Source organism: Biomphalaria glabrata, chromosome 12 (genome assembly GCF_947242115.1).
Source record: "Biomphalaria glabrata chromosome 12, xgBioGlab47.1, whole genome shotgun sequence".
NCBI lineage: Eukaryota > Metazoa > Mollusca > Gastropoda > Planorbidae > Biomphalaria > Biomphalaria glabrata.
Genome location: NC_074722.1, coordinates 20,312,892 through 20,339,863, shown reverse-complemented (window position 1 = coordinate 20,339,863; position 26,972 = coordinate 20,312,892). Strand labels below are relative to the sequence as shown.

Below are 26,972 nucleotides of genomic sequence, written 5' to 3'. Positions count from 1 at the left end.
GCGAATGGCCACATGAAACGTCAGGACAATGTGTTCCGGTCTCACAGATGACCTACGGCAGGTTGATGATGCCAGGAAGACGGCAATCATAAACAACGAGCTGAAGAGACTACGCATTGACATTGCACCTCTCCAACCCGACTGGCCGAAAACGGCATGTCTCACGGGGCTGATTACACAAGATGAGATGCAAATGCATGATATGGGTGTGAGCTGGCGATCCTAGATCTAATTTTGTATCTATTTTTATCTGTTGTTAATTTGTGTAAACTATCTAGGATAGTGCTGAGTGCATGCATGGTTCCCGCCAGCTCTTTAATGTTAGAGTTAGTTTAGGTGAGTCATGACCTGGCTCTATAAATAGAAAGGGTGCGGTCAGTTCTTTCTTTTTCCGGTGTTGACCGTTGGTCTGTGTGACCATGTAGCGAGTTAGTAGTTAGTAATTGTAGTGTAAATTTAAGCTGGGACCGCCTGTAAGTTGGAAAATGTTTTTATTTTTACTTTGTTTTTTTACTTTTGTTTGTATTTGTATTAGTTGTTCCTACATCTACTGTTATAGTCGAGATGTAGACTGATTAGTGTAGTGGCATCACTTGCTAGTTAATTAGCCATGATTACCTCTGATGGAACCGGAAGTTCCGTAGACTTGGGTAGCGTCACCCCCCTTTAGCCAGCCTTAATGATCCCCTTATTGTTTTTCTATTGTTTGTCCATGTGTAAATATTTTATGTTCCCTAAGTATTTTTATTACTACAATATTGTTGGGATAATGGCTTTAGCAAGTTGACATGTTGCCGATTTTAATTTTTAATGTAGAAGATGGCTGCGTCCTACTCAACGCTCCATGATGGCTGCTTTGTTAAGCCAAATCTAGATTTGATTTATTATTGTTGTCTGGCCCAACTGGTGTTGTGATGTTGCTTTCATTAGCTACAGGCTGGTAGTGAATATTACCTTATGTCTGTATTATTTTGTATGTGTTAGTCTAGATCTAATTCATTATTATTTTGTTATTATGTCTTATGTTTTATGTATTTGTAATTGCAGGCTATAATTCCTGCCTGCCTGCCTGTCTGCCAACTGTTTGCCGCAGTTATTACTGCCTAACTGCCTGCCTGTCCGCCACCTTTTTGGCAGTTATTACTGCCAACTGTTTGCTGTCGTTATTTCCACTGCCTAGCTGCCTTTATTAGTATATTACTGCCACAGTTAAGCTGTCTGCTGTACTGTTGTGTTTAGTGTTGGTATTTTTAGGTGTAATCTAGTAAAGATAGTTAGACATTTGGGTTTCTTATTAGTGTTGGTAGTGGTATAGTCAGGTTGATTAGTTGTTTATTTCTAAGTTTATTTAGTTGTTTCTGTAAAGTTTCTTTTTTTTGTATTCATCTATATTTTTATTGCTTTGTAAGTTTGTTGTAAATAAAGTGCATATAAGTTTTGTTTTATAAATTTAGTTTAGTTTGTTTTTTTAGTTAGCTAGATTAGTTTAGAACAAGTCTAATTGTGCTGCCTGGTTGCTTAGGCGACTCTAGCCCCTTGGTCACCATACCGAGGTGCACAGATTGGGCCCACCCAGTAGATCTACCACCTGCCTACTGTAAAATATTGAACAAATGTTGAGCAGCAGTAATTAAAAGGGCCTCACTCAGTTAGCGCCACCCTGACCTGCTCACATGGGCTTTTTTTTATGCTGCCAAGAACAGTCTACTTCCCACAATAGTCCTTCCAGTTGGTGGCTCGGAACGGCTACTAAGCATAAGTATGATGACTACATCTGGAAAAGTCACTCTATTTAGTGCCTATGCCCCCACACTATGTTCCCTTCAGGAGGACAAAGGCAAGTTCTATGTAGACATCAAGGAAGCCATTGAGATCATTCCTCAAAAAGAGCAAACGCTTCTTCTAGGTTTCTTCAAGAGTAGCTGCAAGAGTAGGATCAGACTATCTGGCCAGACTGCCTTGGGCTTTTTGGAGTCGGCAAGATGAATGAGAACGAACAAAGACTGCTTGAATTCTGCGCATATCATAAGCTCTGCATTACCAACACATACTTCAGGACAAAACCACAGCACTGTGTCTCATGGAGACATCTTAGGTCTGGGCTGGACATGATACTGACACAGAATACGGACATTGGAGCAGAAGTCAAACCTGCAACATTTGTTCAGCCAGCACTGTCATCAAGCATCAGCAGCAGCAACAACAACAACAACTACAGCACTTCATACATTGTCATTGTTTTTAACGAATACTTTAGATGTACTACTAACAGATGTAGCCTTTTAAAAATGTACTTAAGTTCCAAAATGGGCTCCAGTACACATTTTGTTCAGTCTTCCACAGCAGCAACAACAACAACTACAGCAATTAGAATACAATTAGAATACACTGCAATAAAGTTAAAATAATTACAAATTAACTTTCCTTCATTCTATGAATACTAGAATGGTAAACCTAGATATCAACTACAAGTCAACTAATTTTAAAATCTATTATTACTTTGCTCTACTACTTTCACTACAACTGCATATGAATTACTAGTATTATGGTGACCAAACGTCCCGACTTAGGCCTGACAGTCCCGCTTTGAACCGTCTGTCAAGCTTTTCAAAAAATTTTGGGCGGAGCGGCCTACACCCCGTCTTTATACAAAAAAGAAGTTGTTTAATGTCACGCGTTTATTTTAAAATCTATCTTAACCTAAGTTTCTGTGTTAAAGGCATGAGTAGCGATTTTACTTTGCAACGTCCTGCCTTCCCAGAAACAGAAGTCAGTGTGGTGCGCATATTAAGAAGCTTCTTTGCTTGATGTCTTTTGTTAACCAAAATAGTTTGTGCGCTATTTCTAAGAACGCTGCTGGAGTCGAGCCTGATCTGTAGGCTGTGTTATTGTATGGATCCTGCTGGACCATTATCCATGGCATTGGGTTGTGGACATCGCGAGCCCGGAGTGGACTGTTCGCTCTGTGAATGTATAACCATCATTTATTATGTCATATCATATCATTACTTCATTAAACCTTTGCTTTGTCATGCGCATTCTCATTGTTGGCTTGTATTCGTTATCATAGTGTCATTATTCGTTCTCTTGGTAATTACTTCATAAATTAATTGATAGACATGGACACTATATAAAAAAAAACTAAGACTTCTTGAGCGCTTTCACCAAAGATGCTTGCGCTCCATCATAAACATACGGTGGCAGGACCACACTACAAACAGCGATGTCCTTGCGAACGCCGGTATGGACAGTATAGAGGGACTTCTTATGGTCCGACAACTACGCTGAGCAGGGCACGTATCCCGTAATGGAGACGAACGTATGCCAAAGGCAGTCTTTTTTGGTGAGCTAAAAGGTGTTCGACGTAACAGAAGCGCCCCACGGAAACACTTCAAAGGCCAGCTTAGGCGTCAACTTTCCTTGGCTGACATAGAAGAGAGCACCTGGCTGCATGCGGCGTCGGAACGAGACAGCTGGAGATGACTCACGAAAGCCACGGGATACACATTTGAGAGCAAAAGAAATCTGCTGCCGAGGACAAACGCAGACGACGAAAAGAAAATCTAAATCGACCACCTGCGGACAATGGTTATGCTTGCCTTGGATGTGGCTAAATATGCAGATCACAGCTGGGGCTGCGCAGCCACGGGAAATACTGTATTCCTCATTTATCTTCGGACTCGAAGACAAGCCTTACTATTAATTGTCAAGGTTAGGGAGTGTCCGGGCAGACGAGCCACGGCCAAATTACAACCATGACAGGAATTTCATAATCAGAGTTGATGTGGGGAACCCGGTGGAATATGTCATACCCTAGATCATGGGCGTAGCCAGGATTTTTTTTCGGGTGGGAAATCCCCCCCCCCCCCCCGCAAAATATATATTTATATGTATGTATATGTGTGTGTGTGTATAATCTTTATTACATTCTGACCCATCATTCTTTCGGAAGACGCTTATTGTGCCCTAGAATAGGCTCTTCCTGGAGTTAGTGAGAAAATTTTAGACTCCTCGCCATTACCAGCAAGGGGGTCTGGGGGAGCGCTAGGAGCTCCACCAGCGCGGGGCGGAGCCCCGCCGCCGATCATTATTTCTGATATTGAAAGCCAACAAAATGCATATTCTGAGTTATCTACAGTGCATTTTACTGCTATAAAAAAGTTTTATTTCAAAAACCTAATGTGCTATTCTTACTGATTTAGACCCTCCCGCGCCGTTCGGCGCATTTGCCGTCAAGCTGTTTCCACAAAAATCTGTCACTGGTAATGTCTGAAGCATCTTCCCACCTGCTCTGAGGACCTCCATGAATGTGTGGCGCCAAATTGTACTAGGATGTCATCGCAACTCTTCTTATGCGTAATTCATTTTGTCGGAGAACATGTCCCGCAAACCTCATGCGACGCTCTGTCACAATCTTAATAAAGGGTCGACTTCCAGTTCGGCATAGGATTTCCTTGATTTAGACCCGATCTCTATAACTGACTCCCTAAAATCTGTCTTAGCCATCTTTGTTGAGCCACACTTAGTGTTTTTCAAGTTTTCAAGAGTGGCACAAAGAAATTGTGTCATAAGGGGAAATAATTTCACTTTATTATGGGCATGAAGCTTCCGTCAAGCTTCTTGACTTTGTTCATTATACAGAATCCAATAGAAAATGACGATCTGCATTCCAATGTTGGGTTTAATCCACATGTGCGATAGGATGATTTTTCTTTTAATTATTTTTTTTTTTCACTTTTAAATTAGCACTGCCGAATTAAATTTCTTAATATCTTAGGGCTATGGGGTATTTATTTTTAGAATTATAGCGCAAAAAAATTCAGTAAGTAATAAGGAGAAAGCATCAGACTTTCACTCTATGACTGATTTTAAAACACATTGGCAACTAAATAGCAGTAATAAAGTATACGAAAATTAACTGCTACCTACTATGTAGATCTAGAATTTCATCTGCTTGAGATATTATTAAAATTATCGCTCTATTCTTTTTATTTAGTTGGCAAAATGTCCTTGACATTTAGGTTTTTAGAGTCTAGTGAAAAACTTAGACACTAGCTCTAAAAGACACAGAGATAATCTAAATAGAGAATCTAGATCTAGATTAGTAGATTGTAGGCCTATAAATATATCATAACTAGATTAGTATTACAGTAGATATAGATTATATAGATCTAGCTCTATTCTCATATAGAATTTATTTCTAAACTTCCTTACCAGTAGCCTAGCTACATACCACGGTCATACTACTAGATCTAGATACATCTGAGAGATCTAGTCTAAGTAGATCTAGATCTAGACCTAGATATCTAGTAGATGATAGCAGATAGATCTATATAGATCTAGACTAGACTAGAGTAACTTACAGTTACATCTATCGAACATAAGTTACTGTAGATATCTAGAAATAATTTAGATCCTCTCTTTTGAAGTAACTTTAGACTTAAGTAACGCCTGAATGGCCTGAAATCTAGAATAATAATATTAAATCTCTATCTATGCTATATTATAGTCTAGATTTCTAGATCTAGAGTCAACTAGAGTGTAGATTAGTCTAGATAATTCTATAATTTTAATAATAGTCTAGAATAGTCTAGATACTAAATAGTAGATCTAGTGACTAGACATAAGCCTAGTACTTAGACTTAAGTTTAAGTACTACTAGTAGATCTAGATAGTAGAATTAATAGGATGAATCAATTGAATGTACTATTAGATGTAACTATGTAGCCTACATTTAAATTTAAGATAGAACTTTACTAGACATCTAGAGATTAGATCTATCAATCTATGTTTTGTATAGTATCAAGACTCTGAGTCTAGTCTAGACCCTCGTCGTCGGGCCTCCTTCAATCCTTTATTTTTATCTAGACTAGAGTTCTAGATCTATAAAAATAGAATATTATTCTGACTATACTAAGAATAATATCCAACTCAAAATTAATAGATCTAGACTCTGTACGTTTGTATGCACTACAGTAGGAGGTGCGGTGGCTGAGCGGTAAAGCGCTTGGCTTCTGAACCGGGGGTCCCAGGTTCGAATCCTGGTGAAGACTGGGATTTTATTTCGGGATCCTTGGGCGCCTCTGAGTCAAACCAGCTCTAATGGGTACCTGACATCAGTTGGTGAAAAGTAAAGGCGGTTGGTCGTTGTGCTGGCCACATGACACCCTCGTTAACTGTAGGCCACAGAATCAGATGACCTTTACATCATCTGCCCTATAGATCACAAGGTCTGAAAGGGAAACTTTTCTTTACCTTTACTGTACGTTCGTATGCACTACAGTAGGCCTATACATTCACTTACACTTTTATATAATATTATAATAAGCAGAGGCAGACTGGCTATATGATAGTGTATGGATATTCTGGCAAACGACTGGTATAGCCACCGAAAGAGCTGCACTAAATTGTTTTAAGATTTTATAATATTCTTTTTAAAAGCAACACTTTGAGATCACTTCTTCATGATTAAAAAAAAATATTATAGCCTACATCTAAAGCATTGTCATAAATACTCTACATCCTTTTATAGTTCTTCTAGTAGACATCAATTCCTTACACATATACTAAATGACAAACAAGAAACTTGAGGCCTTTATTTCTTATAGAGTCTAGATCGACGTTAGAGTGAATATATTTGGATATTCTATAAAGGGACCAACAACAACATCCTATAGGTAACATGTCTAGTCACATACAAATTTTTATTGGTTTGGTGGAGCTGTCGCATGGTCTTGAGTTGGCCCCACTATGAAGTCCTTCATAAATAACAATTATTATTTTGATGACGTGGCAATGTGTTGATTGGAATCAATAGAATCGAAAAAGAAGGAGCAGAAAATACGTCAGATAAAAAGCAACTATTGCTGGAACCCTGTGCAAAAAAAAAATTTAATAAAATAATTAATGTGTTCTCACAAGCACTTAAATGAGATTCTCCCACCTTTTTTATGATGACTTCATTTATGGATGAACAGGCTCGACACCATAAGAAACACTAATACCAAGACAACAAAGATATAGACTGAGGTCGAAATAAAAAGAGGTTTTTCTAAAATATGAAACAATCTTGACAGCATTTGTTTACTGAACGTAAGAATATTTAATTACCTTCAAACAAGTGAACAAGTTCTGTTGTGTGTGTAGTTAGCTATAAGATGCAGACAGTCAAACTAGGTTTCTTAGTTAATGAGAAAGCAGTAAAAGACCTTGTGAGTAAAGTTCCTCTTTCACACCTTGTGTTCTACAAGCAGATAATGTTTAGGCATATATATGTTTCTTTGGCAAATTGACCAACTGCCTTTACTTTCCCCAACTAAAGTCAGGTACATGTTAGAGTTGGGTGGACTCAGGGGCGCCCTAAAATTCTAGAAATTCAAAATCACAGTCTTCATTGAGATTCTAACCCAGGTTCGAAACCCAGAGCTTAACCATTCAGCCACCGCGCCCCATGACCTTGTTAGACTGGCAGTTAAATAATGGAGGATGAAGAGTTGTATTTGTAAATTGAAGTCCATATGCCTGAGAAAATGGCTAGTGAAACTGAATCATAAACAATATACTTTATTCATTTAGCAATAGCTTTTATAATCAGATAGTTTCAAAATCATGTAAGAAATTTTTATTATAGCTAACTACTTTCGATACCTCATTCACCAATCGTAAACAAACAACATTTAGTCACATAATCTTATTGATAAAACAACGGAAAAAACTGTCACGTGACAACCATCATGAATTAAACATGAGATCGTAAATTATATAGAAGAGATAGAGCACCACGTGGCTAAATGTTGTTTGTTTACGATTGGTGAATGAGGTCCATTGGATGCCCATCATGTGGCATATAATTTGTGGGCCGAATAGTGTAGAATGCCCGCACTGATTTTGACCACCAGTCTGCCCCTGCTAATAAGTAATATATAGATTTAGATTAGATGTTGAGATGAGATTATAAATCTAGATCTATATAAGTATATAATATACAATATACCTATATATTAATTATTAGATGTATATAGTATAATCAATCGATTCTAGATTTTTCATTTAGGGTAATCTAGATCTACCAATATTTTTCATCTAGATCTAATATATCTGGACATTACCTAGATCTATATTTCTAGTACAACTTATGTTGTTATTATCATACTAGTCTTAGTATCACATAATGTAATCAACCAAAATCATGATCTATCATCTAGATCTAGATTCTGTCTATAACAAGGACAAGACCTAGGGGTACTAGTTTAGTATTAATACTATTAATAGACTATAATTTATAGATCTATATCTAGATCTATCTAAAAATGGCTCGAACTGTAATAATTGGCATAGATCACAGTGTATACTCAGAACAAGCTTTTGATTGTGAGTCCTTTTTTTTTTGTTTTGGAACTTAGAGGGTTGGGCAAGAAATTTGGACTTGAGACAAAAAATGTATGAAATATGTGCATAAAATGGTAGGAGGACTGCACAGGATCTGAGCTCTAGACATTTTTTTTTACTATCTGGCCATTTTTGTCTTCATCCAGACATGATTACAGGATACTTGGCCAGATAATCAAAAGTATACTTTAAAGTGTGGCTGAGAATTCTTCACAGAATATTTTATTTCAGATGTTTATGACAAGGTTTCTTCCAAGCTTTGTGACACTTTGTCAAATTTTTGTTCATGCTAATGCTTTCTTAACTGACACCTGAACAGCTGATGATACCATAGTATTGTATTTTGGTTTGATTGCCCATTGGCAAAATGAACCATATGACAGAGGCAGCAAGTTCTACATTGAGTAAAATTCAATGGTAAGCTGCAAACTTGCTATCAGCATTTGAAACATTGCTTCAAAATTGGAACAATTCTTGTGAAAACTGTCATTTAAGTCTACACAACAGTAGGCTATATGGTATCATCAGCAAATGCTTTAGTAATTATAATGTTACAATTGTTGGTTGTTTTGCACACGCCATTCAGCTTTGTGTACATGATGGTGTTTTGAGCCAGCGATATGTTGTGGATTCTGCTTAATCCCGAATGAAAAATAGTTTTGTCATTTTAAACATTTATACTATGCAACTGACCATTTACATAGCTTATAGAATGAATTTCATCTTCCTTCAAGGACATTAGTTTGTGCAGGATGTAGTTCCCAGTGGGAACTCAACCTTCTTTATATTACAGAGTCTGTTGGAGCAATGTCGAGCAATATCAGTGTACTGAGCAGAAAGTGAATCCATAAGCAATATATGTCCAAACCAGTGGTCTGTTAGTGAGAATAGCTGCCCTTCTATATCCCTTTGCCTCTAACCTACAACTTCTGCAAAACAAAACTTCACCTCCAACTTTCCTACACAAAGCACACAACACAACTAGTAGACCTGACCTAACTTTTATCTCTACAGACATTACTGACTCTTCTAAAATAACAGTACTTGAAGACATAGGTAGTGACCACAGGCCTATACTCCTCAATATTGGAATGCCAGGTAGATACCAATCCAGCAAAACAACTAGATGGAACTATAAAAAAGCTAAATGGGCAGCTTTTTCACAAGAAACAGACACAAGACTATCAAGCATAATGGAGACAGACGTCAATTCAACCTACACAACTATAGTCTCCAACATCTTACAAGCAGCAAAAAAACACATCCCTCGAGGCCAAGTTAAGAAATACAAACCTTTTTGGACACCTGAATTAGATAAATTAGTAAAAGAAAGAAACATGGCCAGGAAGACTATAGAAAAAACCCCTACTAGAGAGAACAAGACAACGTACAACAAATTGACAGGGCTTATAAGATACAAAATTAAAACAGAAAAAAAGAAAAAGTGGACCACAACATGCGAACAACAAGGATGGTCGAAAGGCCTGGACTCTTCTGCAGGAAAGAAACAAATAACAAACCCCCAACCTATAAAAGGCACTCACGACATAATAACAGAAAACCTTAAAAAGGCTGAAACCTTCAATAAATATTTTGCCAGCATTAACAAGTCAAAGCCAAGAAAACAACTGGACCAGGCCTTCAGTAATCTCTTAAAGAAAGAAGAAAAAGCTCCAACAGTCAACTGTCAGATCTTTGACACTCCCTTCACTCTACATGAGCTCAATACTGCCCTAATAAGCCTCAAGTCAAGAAAATCCCCTGGACCCGATAAAATAACAAATGAAATGATTCGGGGACTAGGACCACAGGCCCAAAACTGTATACTTAACTTTATCAACCATACATGGATAACTGGAGACATACCACAGGAATGGAGAACCGCAAACATAATACCCATTTTAAAGAAAAATAAACCACCTGGAGACCCAAAAAGTTATAGACCAATATCTCTAGCATCCAACATTGGCAAAATGGCAGAAAAAATGATCAATAACCGACTTTATTGGTGGCTAGAAAGTACTTGCTCACTCCACAATGCACAGAACAGAAGACCACCTCTTTCGTCTTATCCAGGACACAGTAGAAGGGTTTCATGAAAACAAGCACACTACAGCAGTATTTATAGATTTGCAGCAAGCCTATGATAGAGTGTGGAGAAAATGTCTATTTTTGAAGATGAAAAAAATGGGCATCCATGGAAAAATGTACAGCTGGATCAGGGCATTCTTAAAAAACAGAACCATCCAAACCCGATTCGAAGGTGCCATCTCTAGTAAAAAAAAGTTTGGAAGAAGGACTACCACAAGGTTCAGCCCTTAGCTGCACTCTCTTTCTAATCTTCATGAACGACCTCCCGGACCTCATTTTCGGTCAATAAGGCACTTTATGCAGATGACCTTTTAATTTGGACTACAGAGAAATATCCAGTGCTGACTAGATCCAAACTAAATAGAGTCCTCACAACTATCTCCACATATTCAAAATTATGGAAGATGGAAATAAACAAAGAAAAGTCAGTTTATTCAATCTTTAGCCACAGCAACAAAACAGCAAAAAGAAACTACATCCTTAAAATAGACTCTCAGCCAATAAATAAAGAAGAAAATCCAACATATCTTGGTGTAAAACTAGACCAAAGACTGTCTCTAAAACACTTTATGGCAGATTTAAAAGAAAAGGCATCACAAAGATTAAACATAATAAAACACCTAGCAGTAACATCCTGGGGAGCTGAAAAGAAAACCTTAAGACAGTTATACACTGGATATGTCAGATCTGTAATGGATAACTGTCTCTCCATACAAGTAGCTGCCAACAAAACCTATCAATCATCATTAGACACAATCCAAAACCAAGCCTTGCGGCTAATTAGTGGAGGTATGAGAACTACTCCCACAGCAGCCTGTGAAATAGACTCCAATATTGAACCTCTTAAGTTAAGGCGCAACAGAGCAGCATTAGAAGCTATTGAGAGATACAGAAGGTTGGAGGACGATCATCCAAATAAATTACTAACACAGAGAAATAGGAAAAACAACCAAAAAAAGCAAAGGACTCTGATCCAACTTACTGACGAACTAGCCCTAAAACACCAAATACCCAATAACAGAGAAAAAATTACCAGGTTTTCAAACATTACACCCGGACTAAACTACAAACAACCAACCATCAAAACACATTTACTAAATAACACCTTAACAAAAGAATCTAATCCACTGGAGCTCAAAGTAGCCACGCTTGAAACAATTGAAAGCTATAAAAAAACAGCTATCCATATTTATACAGACGGATCAGCTTTCAAAGCTACCATCAATGCTGGTCTTGGTGCCTTCCTGGTCTTCCCTAAAAATAAACACTTTGAGATAAGTGCACCCTGTGGCGATTACTGCTCAAACTTCCAAGCCGAAATTGAGGCAATTACCATAGCACTACAGACAGTGGAAAACAAAATATATGAAGGAGTGCAACCACCATCAGATATTGTTGTCTTTACAGACTCCCAATCTACTCTGCAAGCACTTAACAGCAGCACCTCAAACAGCCCAAGAGAGTTGACAACACTCATTGTGATAATCCATCAGATGATATCAAAATTAAATATCAATATCACACTACAGTGGATCCCTGGACACATTGGCATCATGGGAAATGAAAAGGCAGATAAGCTATCAAAGGCAGGTTCAACTATGGAACAACCAGATAGGCCTGTTAACTACCTCACCCTAAGGTCAATATTAGTCAACAATCACAAAGAGGAGTGGCTCAACCAATGGGCATCAGGAAACACAGGCAGAGCCATGTACAAAGAAATGACTACGCCTAACAAACTGGACAGTATTAACTTCCTCCCCCGCAAAGAACAATCTACAATCTTCCAACTAAGAACAGGACACACACCACTATTAAATTACCACCTGAACAAAATAAACTCCACACAACTACCCCTTTGCAGATACTGCGCCCACCCCTTTGAAACCGTAAACCATATCCTCTTTGAATGCCCCTCCCTAATCCACCTTAGGCAGACCCTACTTCCACTACAGCCCAACATAACCAACACCCTGTACGGCAGTGCTGAACAACTGAAGAAAACAGCTCACTTTTTTTCCTTGGCACAGTCTGCAAAAGAGCTCACAGCTCAGCAGCAATAAAGCTGGCTAGAAGAAGAATCCCTTTGAGCAAGTCACTTGTAAGTGCAGCTGCAGCTTTATTTTCCATAGTGACCATGTTCTGAAGACATTCTTACAGCTTCATGACAAGAACATAAAAAAAAAACAACAACAGTCAAAAGTTCTTTTATAAACATAATAAAACAGTCGAAAACCATTTTCTGCATTGTAAGGCTTTAATACACTGTATGACTAAACAACACACATCTTTAATATTTTGTGAACACATCCTCACTGACGAATTACTAGCACATATAAACACAAGAATGACAACAGGTACCATAAATCATATTCATAACAAGTACATTACTTGGATTCGTATCTGTATTGCTGGAAATAACCAAAGCAATCGGAAAAGAATGTTAAAGTATATGTTTACTAGGAAGAACAGTAAGAAAACAATGTGATATTTAATTGATGTTTTCTGTGAAATTTCATAAACAAAACATTTCCATTGTGATAAATTGAGATGGTAAAATCATTCTATGATGCATAGAAAGTATTTATTTCAAGACTAATTTTAACAGAATTATCTTTAGTATAGATTATCTAGACAAATTTGACATTATTACTGTCACTAGATCATCCATTTGATGATAATCTACAAACAGTGAAAATTTCAGAAATTGCTCAATTCTTACAATCATCTACTCTCTGACAGGCAACAATTAATTTACCATCATGATTGAACTACAAGGTGTATCTGAACTAATTCTAACATAACATTGTATTTCTTTTCATGTTTAATGTTGATTTTTTATGCTTTACATTAGTCTGTCCCTCAATTTGAAGAAAGACAAGACCTAATCATCCACAATGGGGTCTTGCATTCTTTAGTCTTATTTTCTTTTTATTTTAGAATACAGCTACCTCATTAGAATCATGCTGCTGCTTCTCTGTTGCATTTCTGCTGCTAGAATTTTTCAATGTAGGACACTATTCACTTCAAGTGGAGATCTTGTATTTTTTTGTTTAGTAGGCATATTCATGGCAGGTAGATAGTGTGTATGATGAATTGGCTTGCGCTAATATGTTCCATTCCTGCTCCCTTGTCCCTTGGAGTTGCATTATCAACTATGGTTACACTTTGCATGCCCACAACACATGAGATGAAAGATGTGGCTTAGACTGACATCTTAAATATGATGTGGCATAGATTCAATAGTCTACCTTTTTCTTTTATTGTTGTTGTAATTTTCTATTTAAAAAAAGAATGAAACATTTTTAATATCTAATGTGACTTCTCTTTACTTAAATTTTCAGTTTATATTGAGCATGCAATGCTAAAAGGAGATAAAATTGTTTTGGTCCATGTATCAGAATATACATCATTGGTTCAAGCTCGTAAGTAACACATCCTATACTCTTAAATGAGCAATTCTTGTATGTTTGTATTAGGGGTGCACTGGATAGTACTTTTTGAAATTCAGCCGGAGCTGAATATTGCAGAATAGTAAAAAATGATATTCGTCCGGATCCAAATACCTAGGTGTCTTTTAAATAGCTTGTTTTGCTGAACATTTTACAAAACTGTTAAAATAACATACCTATATTGGTTGGTATTCTTTTTTCCTTTTATTACCTTATTGTTTAAAACTCTGTTAATGGTTGATTCATTCAAGCTTAACATTATTTATAACTTACAGTGAAAAGTATTGTTTCTGCCAATGTATTTTATAATTGTCTGTAAACATGACATATACATGTAACAGTAGCACTAAAGTGTGATGATTATTGAGAGAAAAAGTGAAGAAAATATAATTAAACAAAGGTAATGTCCGACTACTCAATTTATGGATCTCCAACTTTGCAACAGCATTTTATTATATATATATTTTTTCACCTTTTTCTGTCAATAACCACTGTATTTTAATGTTGTTATTATATGTTACATGCATGCATCATTGCCATCAAGCACTGAAACTTCAAAGTCTAATAATGTCTGTTCACTTAAAGCAAAAATAGTTTTACAGATTCATTAGGTTAACTTCCCCCTACTAGGTTTATTGATGTTGAAAAGAATTAATAAAACAAATGAAACATTGTAAAACAATATAATTTTTTGTTTCTAAAAATTAGTTAAAAAAAAACAACTGATATAAGAATCCTACTTTGGTTTGATGTTCTCTATAATCTGATAAATGGGAGAGATTTTTCTAATCTCAGGTTGAGGGGAAGATATTATGTATTTAGATTTTTCATTGATTGGCTTTTCTTTTAGTATAATCAGAGTAACCTTTACATGTCTTTTTTTGTGTTTTGTAGATATTTTTGTGTGTGTGTTCATTAAATGTTTCTACAACAGTGTATCACTTCATTTCTGTTAAATATTTGTTTTCCAGCTGCATTGTTAACAGATCCTGTGGTAGTTTCTGATCTAATCAAGGAAGAAGAGATGAAAGTTAAACAGCTTGTTGACAAGTATAGTGAAAAAATGAAAAAACATCATGTAAGGGTCACAATATGTTGGATACTTTAACGTTTCTTACTATTCAGGCTCTCTGCAAACTGCACTACGCAAAACTAACTTAAACAACTTGACAACTCAGTCTTCAAAATAATGTTAAAGTTAAATGTCCAATAAATCACAGCCAATATTGTACCATTGGCAACACATAACACTGACTGACTGTACAAATGTTCTGCTGTGGATATCTGAACCGCCATATCAACTCTGTACTGAAATAGCCAAAACACGACTGGCTTCTCTGTACCTTGTTGAACTCTGTATGTAACATACTGAATCATAGATTGGGAAGTTGTGATACCTTTGCTCTTTATATAGGGTCCCTAATGGCCTTCTAGAACTGGATGGAACATCACTTGACCCTTCTGGGTGGTCACCTATCTGACATGACTGACCTGAGTACTATTCACAACACAGATCCTTCCCAAACCATCTTGTCACTCATGGTGGCTGACAGTCCCCACTCGTCATGGTTGACCGCTCATCTAGCATTTGCCTGGGGCAATTCATGTCGGCTGATTACACACACACACTCCACTACCCTTAACCACACCACCACCAGGGTTATAACAATTTTTGAGAGAGAACATCTTAATAATTTGTTATACAGTAAGTCCTTGCTTAACAATGGTTCTGTTTAATGATGACATGAAGTTTCAATGGACTTTCAGGAATAACCATTAGTTCTGTTTAATTCCAACATATGACCAAATTTCAAGATACCATGAATAGCAGAGCAATAGCAGCACAGTGGTGTGTTGTGTACAATAAGCTGGGCTGAGTCTGCTCATCTCAGAAACGTAATTGCTCTTTCTCATATAACATAGGCACGAGAACTTTTTTCGTTTTATTTTTACAATTTTACCATCAAAATGTATCTCATCAACATAGCTGACAAAAGGAAGAGAACATGTATGCAGTTAGGGTCCACATTAGTTGGTCTCCTTCAGTCATAGAACGACTATGGTTCATCTTGAACGCTTTTTCATGTGGAGCCCTATTTCGGAGAGACACTCCTGTTGACATATATCACAGGTTAATCTGGCTTTAGTTTTGGTGGTAAAGGAGCCAGCCATTTTTGTATGGCATGCTTTTCTTCCAGAGCTAAGGTCCATGTTTTTTCTCTGACCATAGCTTTCTTGGTCACTGTCTCTCTCCATCTTGTGCGGGCTATGTCTTCCCAATGGTCATTATCAATTTTCGCTATTTTTAGGTCCCGTTTTATTACATCCACCAAACGGAGGTGGGGGCGACCAGTTTTTCTTGAGCCAGACTAGAGTTCCTTGTAAAGGACTTTTGGGATGCGATTGTCCTTCATCCAGCAAACATCTCGGAGCCAGCGCAGGTTGCGTTGTCTGAGGTCTGTAAAGATGCCTGTTCGCACAAGGACCTAAGTATTACACTCTTTTGCCATGTCATTTTCAAGATCCTTCATAGGCAGCGCAAGTGGAATGAGTTTCTCTCTTGCTTTGAGTAGGTAGTCCACTGCCATACAGTAGCGTGCTCAGAACCCATGCCTTGTAGACCTCCATTATGGTCGCTTTAGTGAGCTTTTGGTTTTCCCAAACTCTTGGTCTGAGTCTAGCAAAGGTCAATGCAGCCTTCCCTATGCTTTTTTAAATCTCCTCTTCTAGAGACAGGTCATCTTTTCATTAACGCATCCAGCTTGTTTTCATCGATGAGGATGGAGGGTGGTGCTGTAGCAGGTGATCCCATAATATTTTTCTTCATGCTAATGGTTTGGCCATACTCTTACATGCCTGAGAGAAGCCGGACATTAGTGACTGAAGCTCCTCTTGTGAGTGGGCCACTACTGTTGCATCATCTGCAAATAGCATATCTCTTATGAGGGTGGTTCTGATTATAGCTTTGGCCCTCAGTCTGGCAATATTCAGAAGTTTGTTTGCAATCAAATCTGGAATAGAGATAGATGCCTTTAGCTGGATTTGTCAAAAGCGTGGTGGATTAGCAGTTAAAAGAGTATGCCAAAGTGGGTTGGGGCCAGGACACTTGACAAGGATGAAATATGTTACCTTCTTTATTATTTATGACAACAAGTATATGCAGTACTGTATCAAAAGAAAAAAAAAAGATTAATACTCAAATCTAGGTTCACACTTTACAATGAAACATGCTTAATGACGAACTATCTGATCTGTAACCCTATCATTAAGCAGTCTTACTGTAGTTATCAAATTAAATATTAATTTTTGTGTAAGTTTGCTAGGTTTTTAGAAAAGGAAATAAAAAAAACAACTCTTAATAAACATTTGAATTTGAAGTAAGTTTGTTTCCTTCAGAAATTATTATGTTCTTGCAGGATGGAGGGAATGGAAGTAGGCTCCATTGAGATGACATTTCCAACTGCATACTACATGATCAGGCGGACATCCTTGCCTACATAATAGACATTTATTCTAGTACTTGTATTATTCTTAAAATTTAATATTTTATAGTTATTTACTTATTTGTATTTTGTATAACAAGGTTTTAGTTGACAGATATTAGTATCAATAGTTAGATGAACTAACTCTTAATGTTTTTGTGACAGAAATTAGTTTCAACGGGTTAGGTGAATTATCTCTTACTAAAAGGTGCATATAGTGCATATGAAATTATAGATAGAAAAAGAAGTCTAGTTTTGAACTTTGGGTATCAACTACTAGATTCTTCAAGAGATTTAGGCTTTAACTATGACATTTTATTACTTGGAAGAGGAGGTAAGTAAAGTTGCCTTCCAGAACTAGAGGTCCATTCTATTTTTAGTGTAGCTGGTGCCTCTTTTATTCTCCAGAAACTGGCTGGAAAATTTAAACATTTAGAACTTTAAGATTGAAGATATTTCATTAATATTTGGTCATTTAAAAAATTCATTTTGTTTTCATGTTTCATTTGTTTAAAGCTTGGTGGAAAGGTGAAACAAATGGCTGGAAAGAGTGGTGAAGCTATTATTGCTGCAGCTAAAGAAGAAGAAGCTGGACTTATTGTAGTGGGCACAAGAGGCATGAGTAAACTACGTAGGACATTTGTGGGAAGTGTGAGTGATTACGTTTTGCACCATTCTGATGTTCCTGTTCTCATTTGCCGTACTTCTCAACACTCCTAAAAGGTCTACAATGTACTTGAAATGATCTGCTTGAAATAAGTCCATTATATTATTTCTATAAAAAGATTTTTTAAATTCAATTTTTATACCTATTTTATTCAAGAAAGGTGCTAAATAAGTTTGAGCAAAGAATGTACAGAAAACTCAGGACCAGCTCAGTATTTGTTTTGGATGAGCTTAAAGATGAGCTTTGAGTTTCAGTGATTGTAGATTATAATGCAAAATACACTTAGAGTAAGATCAAGAAGTGAAACAAAGCAGTTGGTCACCACAAACTGTTTGATGTCTCTAGCAGTATTTAAATAGTTTGTTTCCTATCATGCTTTGCATAGTCAAGTAGATTTTTTTTTTTTGGTTTAAATTTTATATTTCAATATATTTATTGATATAGTGTCAATCATTGAATTTCATCAAAAAAACTAATAGTAATTTCAATTTTATAGCTCTATTTTTAGCAGCCAAGATGTGGGCTAATGGTGCTTTGAAAACTATCATACATATGTGTAGCTCCTTTTGTGTTGAGAGATTATTTATATGTCCGCATGTATCACTGATTTAACTGCTTTGCATTTCCTCATGGACCTTAGATAAACAGATCATATGTTTTCACTCTTGTTTGGGAATGCTATATATTACATTTAGCACCAACTCAGTTGCAAGAATATTTTAGTCCTAATGACTAAGAGATTAACTCTTGAAGCCTAATCTTGGCAAGGCAGCAGAGGTTTGTACTTGCTTCTTAGATATAGTGCCTTACCAGGCTGATGAGCTCCATTTGCCTGAAGCTACAGGTGTTAGAGGCACCTAGTAACAACCTTCACTCATTTACCTGTTCGTAAAAGCTAAAGCAAACTAATCTAAGTAAATATTCAGATTCTTGGAATTCTCTATACTTTTAAATGTATCATTCAAATGTGAATTATTATGATTTCTTTTTATCAAGTGTCTATTGAGCCTCAAAACAATCCTTTGGGTTATTTTTTTAAGGTTTTTTTTTTAAATTGGTTTCATAGTGTTTCTTTTGGCTAAAATTAGTATTTACTTTTATAGTTGTTTATGTATTTAACTATGAAATGTGTTCTTCTACCATAGGATCTGTGAATTAAATATCTACTTTAGTTTATCTGTGCTCTCTGGTGTCATTTTTAAGTCCCCATTAATGCTACAAATGTATTTGGTTAGTGAGTATTAATGTATCTCAGTTGTTTTAGTACATGACTTTTTGTGGGGCGGCTGTTTTGGCTCATTAGATCGCACATTCTACCCTGTTTGGGTAGAGACAATTCTCGAAAACAGGTCTATTTTCAGAATACAAAAATAAAATTTGAATTTGGCTAGAGGACTAGACAGTATTTATCTTGAACAGACTGTTTATTTTCTGGTATTTCTACATTAAAGAGCTTAAAAAATTAATGCTTACCTTTTGCGCATCTTCTCATATGTTTAGATCTAAAGGCCTATCATTAGAATATTATAAAGTCTAGTGTGTTCAGTTTTTGAGATCTAAACATGCACTATCGAAAATTTCATTTTATCATCGGTATGGTGCTAAAAATAGATCCTGTTCCTTTGGGTTTTCAATGAAGTTTTTTTTAATAGTCAATTCTTTTTTTTTTTTTTTTGATAAAGCTGATGACTTTTTTTTTCCCAGTTCATTATCCCCCCCCCCCCCCCCGAAAAAACTCTGGTTAAGCCCATGTATAAATGTACTCAGAGTATATAAAAGAATGTGAAAGCTTTTAAGAGACATTGTAAAAAAATAGAAGTCATATTTGTGTTCACACTACTTACTGGTTTACCAAAAACGTGCATTTTTTAAATTAAAAGTATGGTATGTACATTTTATATACATTTTTTTAAAGATTTATTGTTGAATGTCGTTATCTATCTATTCGTCTCTGCCTAAATGTATGGGCCTATAGAGATGCGAATCAAACCCAACTTTTCAGGTTCGGTTCGGTCAGATCTAAAGTTGTTGTTCGGTTTGATGTTATGAAATGAGATAATACATAAAACTATATACATGTAATTATGTTCAATTCAATTTATTACATAAAACAGTGGTGACCAGACACCTCATCATACGAGACATTTCATCATTATAGCAATTCATCATTATAGTATTTCATCACCATAACATTTCATCATTGCATTAAGTGCATTTTGCAAACACAAGTACATGTGGGTGTAATTAAGTCATTAACCTACTGAGCAATGTTGGCAACATGTTGAATCAGTTTGCAGTTTTATTGCACAAAAATGGAAAACAAATTGAAGAGGATTGGGATGTCAAGTAAATGTGTGTACAGGTCATGAAATTAAAGGACATAGTGGTTTCACCCATTTTGGTTACTTACCCTGTTTACCACGTAAAGGACTCCTGTAAAAAAAGGTTATTAATGAAAAATAACCTGACTGACTAGATTAAGTTTTGAGTTTATGGTCTGCTACTACAGATTAGCTAATTTTCTCTAGTACTTCATTGTATTCTCTTCATTGTAATACCCCTGAAATGTTGCAATGATGAAATGTCAGGGAACCTAAAACAGTGATGCCATTTTTAATTTCCGACACTCGTGTCGCGACCCATATAACAGAAAAGATTATAAAAAAACAACAACAATATTGCACTTAGAAACCCGTGGAAATAGTACTTCTATTAATTCATGGGATGTCGGAAGTTCGCTATGACATACATCCATACTTCTGGCGGTATCAGTAGTCATACCCACTAATTTCTCCCTAAGAAGAGAAGAATCCTCCATGATGTCTAGAACTTCTTTGGAACAGGTCTTTGCCAGTGGTAGCCCATGCACGCTCCATATGGCAGCTATCTCTTGTATGGTTTTAGCATTGCTTTACGTACCGCGAATAAGTACCAAAACATGAGCGGTATCTGATTTGTCGGCGGTATTAGAACACATCTAGAACTCTGCTGATCTATCTCTTAGTTTAAAATTAAGATTTCTAATTGTCATGCAAAAAAGGGTGGCGGCTTCAACTGCATTCTTATTTTCATGTCACATTTCTTCTATCATTGATAGTAACCCCTTACTTGTAAGTATTCGCAGTTGAAAACAAGGCTTCATTTCACTATTTAAAATGTGAGCAACTCTGTAGCATGCCCTTACCGCCGACTCAGTTTCTTGTCCCTTCTTGGTAAATAGTCTCGACAATCCTCTAATCTCTTGGCGTTACTAAGCAATCTTTTCTTCGCGGCTCAAACTAGAATGACGCCCTATTTGTTTATGTTTTTGATTTCACAGTGCTGGTGAATGTTACGTTCTAAAGAAACCAAAAAAAGATCTGTCCAGTTGTCAGAGTCTATATTTGTTTCTTCGAATCTCCCATTTCATGAACGTAGAAATATTCAATGGTACGTCCCCTTCGCGTTGATACCAAAAGAAAACCCAAAATGTTGCAGAAAAGATGCACACACAAGATGTCAAGGACACGACTCTAAACAGCAGCAGAATTTTCAAAAGTTAAAAAAATTTCAAGAATTAAAAAAAAAAGTCAAATCATCTCGCTGAAAACTATATATTTTTTTCTTACAAGAATATCGCAAAATCTTGATTTAGTTCGGTTAAGCTAAGAACAATTCGTACCGTTCAGTTTTTAAAGTTCGGGTTCGGTCGTAAGTGTGGTTCGGTTCGGTTTGTGTCCCATCTCTACATGTATACTGTAGTGCTACTGGCATCATTGAATGTGATAGCAGGCAATCACATTTTAAATGTACATTTTGTGTGAAGGAAGATTGTGCTTGTTGATAGTTTGTGATTCATTCTGTCTTACATCCAACCCTGAAGTTTTTGTCAACCCAAATATACACTTCATTTCTAAGATGCGCAAGTACAAATAAGTCAATTGTCATATTCATCTGTCAAAAAATATCAAAACCATCCCTTTGACCTGCATTGCTTACCCAACAAAATAAAGGACCAACTGCAGCTAAGAGTTTGTGTGAAAACACAATTATTTATTGTTGTATTTATTATTATTGCACTTGTATAACATGTCTTTCGTGCTTTAGATACTCTGTGCTCTTTGGTTCCATCTCTTTTTTTTTATAACTTGAAAGGGGAGGGAGGTATCTGGACGTTTTGATACCTTTGGATGTTCAACAAACACAATTCAGCTTGAGTCAAATCTTCAAATGGTCTGTTTTGGAATTCAAATTCTGCCTCCTCATTTGGTACCCGCAGTCCAGCAGTTTATGTCACTCAGCCACACATATATTGTGATTTAAAAGTGGATTTAATTCTGTTAAACTTTTGAAAGAAAAATATTTGAAAATAGTTTTAGTTATAAACATAGACTTAAACATACATACAGGAAATAATAATGACAATGCATTCGATTTCGAAGATTAAGGATGAGTGCAGTGTTTCACATGGCCACGTAAACCCATAAGGATGAGTGCAGTGTTTCACATAATCACGTAAACCCATAAGGATGAGTGCAGTGTTTCACATGGCCACGTAAACCCATAAGGATGAGTGCAGTGTTTCACATGGCCACGTAAACCCATAAGGATGAGTGCAGTGTTTCACATAATCACGTAAACCCATAAGGATGAGTGCAGTGTTTCACATAATCACGTAAACCCATAAGGATGAGTGCAGTGTTTCACGTGGCCACGTAAACCCATAAGGATGAGTGCAGTGTTTCACATGGTCACGTAAACCCATAAGGATGAGTGCAGTGTTTCACGTGGCCACGTAAACCCATAAGGATGAGTGCAGTGTTTCACGTGGTCACGTAAACCCATAAGGATGAGTGCAGTGTTTCACGTGGTCACGTAAACCCATAAGGATGAGTGCAGTGTTTCACATGGTCACGTAAACCCATAAGGATGAGTGCAGTGTTTCACATGGTCACGTAAACCCATAAGGATGAGTGCAGTGTTTCACATGGTCACGTAAACCCATAAGGATGAGTGCAGTGTTTCACATGGTCACGTAAACCCATAAGGATGAGTGCAGTGTTTCACATGGCCACGTAAACCCATAAGGATGAGTGCAGTGTTTCACATGGTCACGTAAACCCATAAGGATGAGTGCAGTGTTTCACATGGCCACGTAAACCCATAAGGATGAGTGCAGTGTTTCACATGGTCACGTAAACCCATAAGGATGAGTGCAGTGTTTCACATGGTCACGTAAACCCATAAGGATGAGTGCAGTGTTTCACATGGTCACGTAAACCCATAAGGATGAGTGCAGTGTTTCACATGGTCACTTAAACCCATAAGGATGAGTGCAGTGTTTCACATGGTCACTTAAACCCATAAGGATGAGTGCAGTGTTTCACATGGTCACGTAAACCCATAAGGATGAGTGCAGTGTTTCACATAATCACGTAAACCCATAAGGATGAGTGCAGTGTTTCACATAATCACGTAAACCCATAAGGATGAGTGCAGTGTTTCACATGGTCACGTAAACCCATAAGGATGAGTGCAGTGTTTCACATGGCCACGTAAACCCATAAGGATGAGTGCAGTGTTTCACATGGCCACGTAAACCCATAAGGATGAGTGCAGTGTTTCACATAATCACGTAAACCCATAAGGATGAGTGCAGTGTTTCACATGGTCACGTAAACCCATAAGGATGAGTGCAGTGTTTCACATGGCCACGTAAACCCATAAGGATGAGTGCAGTGTTTCACATGGTCACGTAAACCCATAAGGATGAGTGCAGTGTTTCACATGGTCACGTAAACCCATAAGGATGAGTGCAGTGTTTCACATGGTCACGTAAACCCATAAGGATGAGTGCAGTGTTTCACATGGCCACGTAAACCCATAAGGATGAGTGCAGTGTTTCACATAATCACGTAAACCCATAAGGATGAGTGCAGTGTTTCACATAATCACGTAAACCCATAAGGATGAGTGCAGTGTTTCACATGGTCACGTAAACCCATAAGGATGAGTGCAGTGTTTCACATGGTCACGTAAACCCATAAGGATGAGTGCAGTGTTTCACATGGTCACGTAAACCCATAAGGATGAGTGCAGTGTTTCACATGGTCACGTAAACCCATAAGGATGAGTGCAGTGTTTCACATGGTCACGTAAACCCATAAGGATGAGTGCAGTGTTTCACATGGCCACGTAAACCCATAAGGATGAGTGCAGTGTTTCACATGGTCACGTAAACCCATAAGGATGAGTGCAGTGTTTCACATGGCCACGTAAACCCATAAGGATGAGTGCAGTGTTTCACATGGTCACGTAAACCCATAAGGATGAGTGCAGTGTTTCACATGGTCACGTAAACCCATAAGGATGAGTGCAGTGTTTCACATGGCCACGTAAACCCATAAGGATGAGTGCAGTGTTTCACATGGTCACGTAAACCCATAAGGATGAGTGCAGTGTTTCACATGGTCACGTAAACCCATAAGGATGAGTGCAGTGTTTCACATGGCCACGTAAACCCATAAGGATGAGTGCAGTGTTTCACATGGTCACGTAAACCCATAAGGATGAGTGCAGTGTTTCACATAATCACGTAAACCCATAAGGATGAGTGCAGTGTTTCACATGGTCACGTAAACCCATAAGGATGAGTGCAGTGTTTCACATGGTCACTTAAACCTACTGGGGGTCTATTTAGTTTTACGTCTTCTGCGCCTTTATTCTCCTTTGAGCCTCCAATAATTGTTCCGCGGGCTTCGTGAGAACTATCGAGCTTTTTCAGAGCCCATTTGCTGCCAGCTACTTTCCTTTATGCCAAAGAGGGCAAAATGGCGCCTGGGTTGATCTTTATAGCGCTTACGGGGGCATTTCTGTTACGCCGCCACCCTTTAAACACGCCAAAAAGATCGCCTTTGTCATGCTTTCGATCTCCATGCAGTTGTCGAATGGTAAGCATAATGCTTCTACACTGTCCACACCAGCCTCCAGTAGAGCATAATTATTTGTTAAGAAGTCCTATCAGCTTATACCCATTATGGAACGCGGGCACCTTTGATTGAAGCTTTCAAGGAACCTTAGGTGCCTTCTATAGAGCACCCAGGTTTCAGAGCCATAAAAAAGTGTGGTGAGGACTACTGCTTGGTAGACAATAATATTTGTAGGCAGGCAGACCGATTTATTCCGTCTCATTCTCACTTGGATGCATCCGAAAGCTCTACTTGCCTTAGCAAGACGGTTAATAATTTCTCTTGCAAGTGATGCTTCTATTGGATACCGTGCTCCCCAGATATGTAAGGTGGTCCACCACGTTGAGGGGTATCCATTCTCGGTGATCTTTGGGGCTGAGAAGATTGTATTAGGTGACTTCTGAAACATAACTTCTTTTTTTCTGAGGTTTGTTGTTGAACTAAACAAGTGGCAGCGTACATAAAATCTTATACGGCGAGCTCCGGACAGTTAATAAAATACCGGTACTTTAAAAAATAACTGTTATATAGAGCTCTGCCTTCGTGGGAACTCGAAAATGGCTATAAAATCCAATCCTCGCTTTTAAAAGCCGGCCTTCACATAGCTCCTCATAAAGAATTTTTTTTGGGAAAGCAATTTTCTGTCAAATCATTAATGTACTATTAGCTAAGTAAATATTTAATGTATTCATGCATCCTAGTATTCTATATGTGCATTTTTGTCCTCCATTTATCCCCTACATTATATTGGCATGGCTTCTAATTATATGAGGCATTAAACAAATATTTATTCTTATGAAAAGTTGCAATAAGTATTTTTTAAAAGTATTATAAATGTGTGTTTTCTTCCTTCAAATTTTAAACACATGAATATTTTGACTTTTCTGTACATGTACTGCATTTCTCGCACATCTTTGTGTGTTTTAGCAATTTGTTATTTGCTTCCTCAATTATTGTATGATTAAAACTTGAAAGAAATGTAAAGCAAATGTCAATCATTTCCCAAATTTTGTTCCCAACTAGAGAAGTTGTTTGATTAAATAGTATGAACTTTGTTTCGAAATAGCTTACTATCTAGCATATACGATATACGTTTTACATATATGAAAATAAATTGTATTTCTTTGAATCACTTGTCATTGTATACTTGAATATGTATCTCTTTGATCTGAACTAAATTGTAACTTATTCTTTTAAAATTAATGTTTTAAAGAATTATTATGTTTGCTGCAACTTTCTATTTTGTAATGCTATGGTTTCTCTGACTAGCAGTGATGGAGATAGAATACTACAAAGGTTATAGAGTTGTTGCGTGGAAATGTATCAAAGGAGACTTACTAATGCCTAAATACATCAGATCTAAAGTCTAAAGAAGAGCATACAACTGGAGATGATTATTTAACACAAGTTTTTTTAAAATGTATTTTACATTGGACCTTAACGAAATTGTAGTTTATCTTCATGGTATTACTTTATAGGTCTGTTCAAGAATGGTACACCTTGCATCAGCGAGCCGTATTTGTTGCAGGCTTTAAAAAGTTTTACCAATGAGGATCTCTCCTAAAACTACCATTCACAAAAAGCGTACGTAGGGCCTTGTCGCGGAGTACGCCGTGCAGAGTGACTTATCTCAGTGTGACAAACGTATCTTTTAAACGTATAAATGAAATATAAAAAACTAGTTGATACCCTTGTTACGCTACGGTGGAAAAAGTTGGTATATATGATCATTTTGCCCGGAACATTCTTAAAACATCAATAAAACAACCCACATTTCAACGCTTCCCCAGCCCCCAACACAATTTTCTAGCCCTAAATTTTCTGTCCTTTTTTTGTATTTCATACTGCAAACGAAGCCCCCCCCCCAAACTTCCTATAATAGAGTATGCACAAACACTTCTTAGACCCATCAGTTCATTGTTGCCTTCCATCTCCCTGCACTATA

At 37.1% G+C, this 26,972-nt stretch overlaps 1 protein-coding gene and 1 long non-coding RNA gene across 6 annotated transcripts; both read left to right on the top strand.

Annotated features, from left to right (window-relative positions):
* The first annotated feature begins 524 nt into the window (after positions 1-524).
* LOC129921960 (uncharacterized) lies at positions 525-1,449 on the top strand. Its single transcript, XR_008773879.1, has 2 exons — positions 525-940; positions 1,048-1,449. It is a non-coding gene; the product is annotated as an uncharacterized LOC129921960 (long non-coding RNA).
* A 3,536-nt stretch (positions 1,450-4,985) lies between these two features.
* Positions 4,986-26,156, top strand: LOC106072713 (universal stress protein YxiE-like). Of its 5 annotated transcripts, none has more exons than XM_056005355.1 (5): positions 4,986-5,111; positions 8,205-8,370; positions 13,824-13,904; positions 14,903-15,009; positions 17,930-26,156. In XM_056005355.1, the coding sequence occupies exons 2-5, from the start codon at positions 8,310-8,312 to the stop codon at positions 18,131-18,133; spliced, it is 453 nt and encodes a 150-aa protein (XP_055861330.1). In that variant the 5' UTR covers positions 4,986-5,111; positions 8,205-8,309; the 3' UTR covers positions 18,134-26,156. The 5 variants fall into 5 exon arrangements, with proteins under 5 accessions (XP_055861330.1, XP_055861331.1, XP_055861334.1 ...); XM_056005356.1 differs by having other exon boundaries at positions 5,001-5,104; positions 8,206-8,370; XM_056005359.1 differs by lacking the exon at positions 4,986-5,111 and adding an exon at positions 5,412-5,428.
* The last annotated feature ends 816 nt before the right edge of the window (positions 26,157-26,972 follow it).